The 9605-nt window shown below is 39.4% G+C and overlaps 1 protein-coding gene across 1 annotated transcript in view; it reads left to right on the top strand.

Moving 5' to 3' along the window:
• snx33 (sorting nexin 33) overlaps nt 1-9110 on the top strand; it is a 26621-nt gene extending 17511 nt beyond the window's left edge. Inside the window, exon 2 of the mRNA XM_005731416.1 lies at nt 5809-9110. Coding sequence (XP_005731473.1) covers nt 5809-6062 — 254 coding nt within the window. The 3' untranslated portion in view covers nt 6063-9110. The remainder of the gene's footprint in view (nt 1-5808) is intronic.
• Nucleotides 9111-9605: the final 495 nt, after the last annotated feature.

Genomic DNA, 9605 nt, shown 5'->3' with positions numbered 1-9605 from the left:
ACACACACACACACACACACACACACACACACACACACACACACACACAGAGCCCATTATTAATGGTCAGTGTTTTGTGGCGACAAGCCTCACTTGTCCTCAGTTTAGATATATTTCTGTTTACCTCTGTCCAGTATGAATAACACAGACTAATCTTATTCAGGCACGTTAGTCCTTCCGGTGTTTGAAATCTTTGAAACAGTATTTCCAGATTTGTTTGTTTTACTGTACGCTGAAGATTCATTTTGATTACGCAGACTCAGAATGGCTTTCTTGTTGGTATTTAAAGTTTTAAGGCTTATAGACGACTTCTCTAGTATCACATACAGTATTATACAAGTCCGTCAGTTCAGCGACTGCAGCACATTTTTATGGATTTTAAAATGTCATGTCGTCACCTGCAAGATATTTTTCCTTTTGCTTTTCAGAGAGAGAGTAATTTGCCAATTCTGAGTCCTAAAGGGAAAGTGGGGGTATTGTGTGTTTTGTGGTTTTCATTGCAGTAGTGATGTCATTACATACTGGAGACTGCACATTTCACATATTAGCCCAGTACAGTTTAACTAACACACACGCACACATGCACACAGCTCTAGAGAACTGCAAAGAATTTCTTTAAAAAGGCGAGTTCAAATTAAACCTTACTTTTAATAGTTCTTGAGGAAGTGTTGATTTTGTAATAACAGGGTCATTTTTGTTCAGCTCACTGCCGCTCAACTTAGTGCTGGTAGGGTGGGGGAAAAAAAGCTAATTATTGTTTTAGAAAAGTGTTCACAACTCCATCAATTAGCTGCAAAAGCTGGCTATTCCACTGGTTTTCACACCCCACCTCTTATTCCTCTCCAGTGACTGCATAGTTGTGGTACATCTGTGACTGACAGTTTGTTACTTGGTGACTATTCAAGTGTTTGAAAATCATGGTCATCCAACATATATTCGATATAATGATATATATATCGGATGACGATATAAAAACGTCTATCGGTTCAGTTTACGCTATCGCTTGTTTCGAGGTGTCGCAAAATAAACTGTTTACGTCAATATTTTTTCATCGTTTTGATGGACACTGTAGTGGCTACAGTATATTAATTTCTTAAAGTTCTCTCTTTCTCTTATATTTAATATAACCACACTACGGATGGACAAGCGCCTGTTTTTATGCGTTGTGGTTAGCAACAACGACGGTAAAACCATTGCGTGACCGCTTGTTTATGTTCCAAATAAACCTTTCACAATAAAGCTCAAGATCCTGTTGAGACTTTTCAAAATAAACTGAATCACGTGAAAGAGCAGATTATTTACGGATGAGAAGTGCAAAAGAGCCGCCAGGTGCTAATAAATAAACCTTAGACTCAAACGTTAGAACAGGCTTTTCCCCGCAGCACGCCGTGTAATAAATACTCACAAAGAAAACTGCAGCCGTTACAACTTACTGTATGTCTAAAAATGTATCGTTTCATACATCGGTTAAAACACTCGACTCCAGCTATGACGCGCAGCTGAAAACACTTCCTGCAAGTCGAGATTCACAGAATTTACAGAAGATGTTATATTTTTGTGATTTATATCGTTATCGGGACGATAGAATTCTTATATTGGGATGTGAGATTTTGGTCATATCGCACAGCCCTAACATGGGTCACACGTTAGTGCACTGCTTAGTATTGGCGACAGGCCAAGTGTCACCTCTGTGTCACTCTGGATTCCTCTCACAGTCCAAAGACATGCATGTCAGGTTACCCAGCTATAGGTTTGAATATAAATGTGAATGGCTGCTTATCTCTATGTGTTATCCCTGTGATATAGCAACGTGTCCAGGGTGCACCCTGCCTTTTGCTCTGTGACATAGGGATGGGCCCCTTTCATCACTATTGTGCAGTCGAATGTTAATAATATAAAGCTTTCTATACTATTCCAAGAGTCACATACCTTTTATATAAAGCTTTTCTACTCAACTTGAGCACTCAAAGCGCTTTATACAACAAGCCTCATTCACCCATTCATGCACACGTTCACACAAACACTTTTTCCTGGTCAAAGTTCTTTCTGTCTGATATTTACATGCATTGACACTCTGGTGAATGTGTCGGGAGCAACTTGGGATTCAGTATGTAGTTCAAGAATAGTTTGGTATGGAGACTGGAGCAGCTAGTGATCAAAACACCAGCCTTTCAATTGCTACATGACCTGAGGTACTGAGCTACACCCTAAAGATAACGAATTCTCAGGTCTAGTGTCGGTCCTGTGACGTGTGTTTGTGGCAGTAGTGAGAATGACTTCATTCCTAACTAGGGATACACCAACTCAGCTATTTCCACTTCCAATCCAACACCATTACCTTGGCTGTGGGTAAGTATCTCCCAGTGCTGAGGTTGTTGCTGTGGTGTGGCTAAGTAAACACGGAGCAGCATAGAACTGAACTGAATGAATCAGCTTATTGTCACCGATTGCATCGCTTATTGTGTCTGATCGAACTTTTTGGGTCAGTATTGGAACGATATCTGATCCATTATCAGACTGATGCATCCCTACTTGTATTTTATCCCAAACCAAAATCTCTTCCCAAATCAAAACAAGTTGTTTTGATGGGTAAACCGAACCCTAACCAAAGAGGGTGTAAGTAGCTGGTTTCTCATGCTTTCTTTAAAATGTGTTTAATGCATCTGTTAGAATTTTATAAAAGCCATTCACATAGTATTTAGAGATCACAGTTACGATTCATGTGCAACAATTTACATAGTATCGTTCTACATTTCTCGCTACCCAGACAAGCTGATTCATTCTATATATGACAACACGTAGTGCAGCTGTGCAGCAAACCAATAAACTTTGTCTTTAGATTTATACACACTATCCATATCTGAAGAGGCTCCACTTCAGTTTAAAGATGACTACACTTCAGGATTTAACAGTAGGGCTGATTTAAATCTAATGTGACCGGAATCCAGATGACACAGAGTTAAAATTAGACACACTTGCCTAAAAAGTGCTGCGTTATAATGTCTGGATCATAAAGAAATCTGCAGTCTTTGGAGAAAAATACCAATGACAGTGCTTAATAAGGACACAGTAATAGTGAAGTATACAATCAAAACATGCTGTAAACACGGACTTTCCGCTCTCAGTGAAGACGTGCGTTTCCCGAATTTGCCCTGCAGTGACCCCAGGCTAAGTGAGAGGCTGTGGGAATGAGGAATGTAGCAATGTCTATTATCTCAACTGTCTTCACTCATTTCCTCTTCATTTTAAACCTCAAATGTATAATTGCATTTATCAAAAACTATGCGACCTGACCGCATAGGCATTCACGCTATAAAATATTTTCCAAGACAATAGAAGTAGCGTGATGGCAGCAGCAGTGGATCACAGGAGGTTGCATAATCCTTTTTACTTGTAGCGATTCAGTCAAAGCTGTTGGAAGTGCTGCTACAATATGGACGACAAGCATTTAATCGCTTACATGAACGCAAACAAACCAACCATCTTCAGCTAGTTATTCTATTCACCCAAGTCCTTTTGCTAAGGAAGAATGATTTTTATGTTGCTGAATTTAAGTTTTCTTGTTGTCCGCTGCCTCTCGTTTTTGTTTCCTCCTCTTTTCTTTCTTTCACTCACTCTGTGTCCAAAGCCTTCTCCAACCTCTTGTAGAGCTCTAATATCTCTCCAACACACGCCCATTAATCTGTCACATGTGAAACACTGTGGTAGCTGGTCTGGTTAGGCAAGATAAACAAATCTAGCAACTTTCCAGACCAGTGATTGTGTATCAGTGAGCATATGTAAAACAGGGAAACGGTACGACACTTGGAAACTAATTCAATTTTACTTCTAGCCTGATGCACTTCTTCTTCATTTTGTTCGTGGATTTCGTGGCTTTAAATATTCTTGTGTTTAGCTGTAAGCAAGATCCTCTTTGTGGCGAGATTGTGCATCAGCTGTGCCAAGAATTTCAAGAGAGGAATTGTTTTTTGTTGCTTTGGAAAGCTAAGCAGCAGCATTTTACTATATAGTTTTGCATGAAGTCAGAGAGGACGTTTAGCTGCATGGAAGAGCACGTCAAGCTGTTGTGGGATTCTTTATGATTTCAGTCTCACTCACACACACAGAGCTATGAGTGCCTTTCCTTTATGTCCCGCAGACATGCTTTCTTGTGCTGCACATTTTCCTCTCATGTGGAAAACAGAATACATAAATGTAGGTCAGAGCTACAGACTGCAGTCCACATGCCTCTTCTGCTGGAACCGGCTCCAGCTGCTATTCATGCTTTCCCACACTTCTGCCAGGAGTTTCGAATGAAATGCCCTGTAGCATGACCTCAGATTTACAGTTAATGGATGAGTGTCAGGCAAGTACTTACAAAGCAGAACACCTAGCTTGTCCAGACTAGTCCTGCTTCCTGATTTTGAGCTCAGGCTTTTTGAGGCTGACGGTCTGATGGGAAATGCAGCAATGGCGACGTGCCATCCGACTGCCATGTTCGGCAATTGGAAAGTTACTTCATAGCAGTCTGGGTGAATGTGGTCCCGACTAGCAGTAGGCACACTGAAAGTAGACGTTTGGTATGCAGTGAAACAAGAAGTGATTGTGTGGTTTCCTCGGTGTGCTACCCTGTAAAGTGTATAGCTTACAGTAGTTAATGTCTGGGGAGAAGGTTCCAATGTTTATCTTGAGATATTAAAATCAGCATAGCAATATAGCATGTTGTACTATAATGGTGAGTAATAAAAGTCTGTGACTGTTTCTGTGCTGTATTTATCTTTTACTACAGCATATGGGGATTTTTTTGGTTTAAAAAAAAGACCACAGACAATTTAATTGGGAGGTGAAAGGGGTTGGCATTTAAGGATTAGATTTAGCAAATTAGACAAAAACATGGTGTTTAGCATGCAGTAGTGTTCTTTTATTTGCTTGGTTTATCATTTTAGATTTCTGCATCCTCCCAAAAACAATAGAGGTACTGGGAAATATGTTTCTTGTTTTAAATAAGTCACTCTGTATAATTCTGCTAGCACTTTCACGTTTCACCCAGAGCTATAAAGTGATTCCTAAGAAACTATTGGGCTGTTTTCTGCAGACTCTCCAGAGCAACCAGAGCTTAATTGTCTTACTATAATGATTTTAGTGTATATGTGTGTATATATGTCTGCATGTTGTGCACCAAAAACGGTAATTCTTCACCCTCAATATACATAAAGCAATCATTTTGAGTAGAACGCAACTAAAATAAAAAACAAAACAAAACCCAAAAGGTTTATTTTATCCAACTCCTCTGCTTATCCAACTCAGGGTATCATTTTACATTGTACTTGTGCAACAAAATTACAAATTTACATGTAACTAATTCAGTTAAAGTCAGTTTTTTTTTCTTTTTTTCAGACATCGTCACACATACAGCAATTATTAATATCTGTGTGTGTGTTTGTGTGGTGTTTTTTTTCCATTTAAAATAAGATTTATTATAAATCCCCATTTTGATTGATCAGTCATATTGATCATCGCTCTAAATTGAATGTCAAGTTCAGCGTAATGAAAGCTTGTTATGTGGCGGTCACCAAAATTTCTCTCTTTAATGGAGTTTTGTTGGAGACGCTATACAGAGTAAAACATTTGAAAAAGTGTTGCAAGCCTGGCAAAAAAATGCCCACAGGGCATCATCTTTGAGGTTTTTGTGTCATTCGCTATTACGTCTGAATAAAAAAAAAATGCAGTTCTCAGAAGCTCGGAGAGTAAAATCAAAACAAACGTGCATTGCCCCACACGCCACAGAGTTAATGAGAACCTATTGGCATTTTTCTTTTCTTGACACAGGTGCCTTTGCCAAGGTGAAGGAGAGCCAGCGGATGAGTGATGAAGGGAAAATGGACCAGGATGAGGCTGACGGCATTAGGAAACGCTGCCGGACTGTGGGCTTTGCCCTCCAAGCGGAAATGAGCCACTTCCATCAGCAACGAGAGGTGGACTTCAAAGACATGATGCAGGCCTACCTCAGGGAGCAGATAGCCTTTTACCAGCGTGTTGTCCAGCAACTGGAGCGCACCCTGCGCATGTACGACTGTCTGTAAAGACACCGGACTGCTTTCTGGGTCAGGATGTCAAGAGAGAAAAGGGAATGCGCACACACAGAGTGGAAAAAGGAAAGGGAGATTCAAGTCTTGACTCTTTCATCAATGGTTCAGTTAAAAAAAACAAAACAAAACATTTCCAGATGAATGAAGCGTGGGTTTACTGGAGAGACATGCAAAGCCAGTCACTCTTTCACTTTGATAGATTCAAAGTTTATGTTTTATTATTATTTTTTGTGTTTTTTTTTTCTTTTTAAGACCTACTGTATCTTTTATTTCTGAAATACACAGCACACAGCATATTGTTTATTTGACATAATTTAAGGTGTTGGTTACATTAAAGTAAGAGTATAGGTTTCATATTCATAGTGGATCTATAGTAGAAACGGGTTCTGTTCTTAAAGTCGTCCCTTTTCTCTTGAGTGTTGTGTAGCGTGGCCTCCACCGGTGATTGATTGAAGTCACATCCAGTGTAAAATGTTTAAACTTTTAGCTGAACTTTCAACAACTTTCATTAAACTATCCAGAATGTCCTCATCAGTACTTCCTGGCCAAAGAAGTGCACTGTACGCTCAAGAGGAATTAGCCCTGTCGATTGCTCGCGTGGCTCAGGCGTTTCATACTTCACGTTAGTTACTTTAACGAAAAAGACAAATGGCTGTCTAAACTTTGCACCATGTGAAAAATGTACTGATAACGTGTAATTTTGTGAGTCCTTTTTTTGTTTTCTCCGTGACGTTTGTGCCTTTAAGGGGGACCGTTGTCTGTCGTCTGCAGTGTGGCTTGTGTTTTACGGGGCGAATTGTTGGAATGAGCTCAGTTACGAGACGAGTTTGCACATGTTCCTTTTTTTTATTATACTGTTAGGTCATCCTGGGTGTGTATGTGTTGTGTGGGTTAAGGAATGTAACGCTGTGCAGATCAATTCCCTTGTCCTTGATGGACAAAACAATGTTTCTTTATATGTAGCAGCAGGTGTATCTGTAAGTTTCATATGAAAAGTGTTCAGGTAGTTTAAGTGGAGCAACTTGTAATCATATAGTTAAAACGAGACCACATTCCTCCCGTGTATTACCAGAGTTTTGTGTTCATATTAAGCATTTTACAACACTGAATGCTCACAAAATAATACTTAGTCTCTTTCCTAAAGCCATAGCAAAGAAATGCATTCATTCACTTCCTTGGCATTAGTTGGATGAGGAGATTATTAGCACACTGGGCCTTACTGCACTCCCTCAGTTAAGAAATATGCAGTTTTAGCTTCTAAGCAAACTTCCAGCTGATTGGCTGTCCCTAATAAACAAGATTTTACCAGCAAGTGGGCGGGGCTTCTACACTCATAGACGATTAGTAGTGTGATACTTTTTTGGTGTCAATCAAAATACAGGGTCAATATATTTCCGATACCAAATACCTTTAACCCATAAAGGCATGAATTTGCAAATTTTGAATACATTTTAATTACCACTACCACTACTCTGATTACTGTGATTGTAACTACTTTCCACAGTAATTACTTGATACAAGAAAACACATCCCTCATCCTTTCATGTATTTTGAAACTTTTTTTTGAGACCTGAAATGTTAATGTTCCTATCTCTAAAGCACTTTCGGGTCAACATCTGTTGTTTAAATGTGCTTTAGGCTATAAATAAAATAATCGGGCGCCTGGTAGCCTGGTTCTGTCCCATTGATGATTAAAATGGATGTCTACATTCCCATAAATTAAAACTGTTGAAAAACTGATGTGGAAACACTCTAGTTACTGATTTTATTAGTTGTTTTGTTGTTACCTCTTGAACAGGTAGCCCATCAAATTGCCTCCTGTAAAACCAACTTGTCCTTAACCCTTGTTTTTGTACTTATTAAGCAAACCAGATGCAATGTGCTGAATATAGATTATTGCAGTGCTGGCAGATTTTCTTTTCTTTAGTCATAGCTAGGCTAGCTGTTTTCCTTCTTTTCCAGTCTTTGTGCTAAGCTAAACCAGGTGCCAGCTAGAGCTTCTCACGTAACCGACTTGACCAGAGAGTGGAACTGATCCTCTCATTCGACTTACAAATCAAATACGTGTTTCTTATTTTCCCAACATAAAACCGTTACTTCAACAGCAAGTGGCTGTGAGGGCTAGAGGTCCACTTACTCATCTGGTTTAACAAGAGAACATTTTCATGGCAACTTGCGGTTTAGACGAGACTATCTTTAGCATTACCTCGAGGGAATGTTTTCTGACTCTGCTTTGGGATTGAACAGGGGTTGATCTAGTGGTGGTGTGTTTGGGTGACAAGTGGAATGAATTCATTTTTCGTGAAAATCTGCTGCAAATTTCAGTCTTTTAGAATCTTATGAGTGTCCTGTAACAAAAACAAAAAAACATGCTGACTCGGCATGCAGGTTTCCCGGCAAACGAATGCTCTGGTGTGTGTGTGTGTCTGTGTGTGTGTGTGTGTGTGACTCAGATACCGGTACTTTTCAGTCCACAACTGCAGCCTTCGACTGCCTGTTGTTGTCTAATTTTGAACAAATTTTTGCGTTTCATACGTAAATTGTATTTTCTTTTCTTTATTATTATTTTTTAAATTTCTGTCAGAATCTACACTCATGACAGACCAAAGATGTGTTAGATTTTTCTACTGGGGCACTCGGTTTTGTTGTGAAATGATAAATGCTCTCTGGTTTTCTTATTCAGTCTGTTTCAAATATTTGGAAAGACCAAAAAAACAAAACAAAAAAAACAAAGCAAAAGAGAAACATTCCACAAAGAAATGATCGTGGACACCAAAAGGTTGGTGCAGGATTTGGGGAATACAAAGACATGTAAGGCAAAAAAAAAGAAGACCTCTTTATGTTCCAAAGCTGCACGATAAGTTAAGTGAAAGACATTTCGCACAGATGACTGTTTCTTAATGCGGATGTTTGACTTTGTGAGTTGTAGGAGCTCTGTGCTTTAGCTTCTTCCTCTGAAATACCAGATGGTGATTTTTCAGTAAGGAATGTGTCACTTGATTAAGGGGAAGAGGACGTATAAATCTTAATAAAGAGTCATGATGGTAATTGCTGTCTTGTTTTTGTCGTCCATTCAGAAGTCACGCCCTGCATTAACATTATTCTGCACGTATTTCATCTCCACTATTTAGCTGTTGTGTTTCTATTTATTCACAATGACCTCCTTTTTAAAGAAGCTGATAACTAAAGCCTGCATTGCTTGTCCTGTCTTCCTCCTCTCAGCCCCCAACCGGATGGCCGCCCCTCCCTGAGCCTGGTTCTGCTGGAGGCTTCTTCCTGTTAAAAGGGTGTTTTTCTTTCCCACTGTTGCCAAGTGCTTGCTCATAGGGTGTGTTTTGATTGTTGGGATTTTTTCCATATTTTTATAGGCTCTTTTTTTATTGTGTCCACTCTGTGCGTCAGGATATTGGTGATAACAGGATATTATAACACATGCAAACAGTTTTCCCCCCTAAAGTAACCAAAACAAGCACTGCCGGGAGCTGTTATCCCAATTTACCAGTTTGCGTAAACATACATAAACAGTGAGATGATAAC

This window comes from Pundamilia nyererei, unplaced genomic scaffold (genome assembly GCF_000239375.1).
Source record: "Pundamilia nyererei isolate P.nyererei 1_Seehausen unplaced genomic scaffold, PunNye1.0 scaffold00043, whole genome shotgun sequence".
Classification (NCBI taxonomy): domain Eukaryota; kingdom Metazoa; phylum Chordata; class Actinopteri; order Cichliformes; family Cichlidae; genus Pundamilia; species Pundamilia nyererei.
Note: the sequence above shows the minus strand (reverse complement) of the source record. Positions and strands in the feature narration are given on the sequence as shown.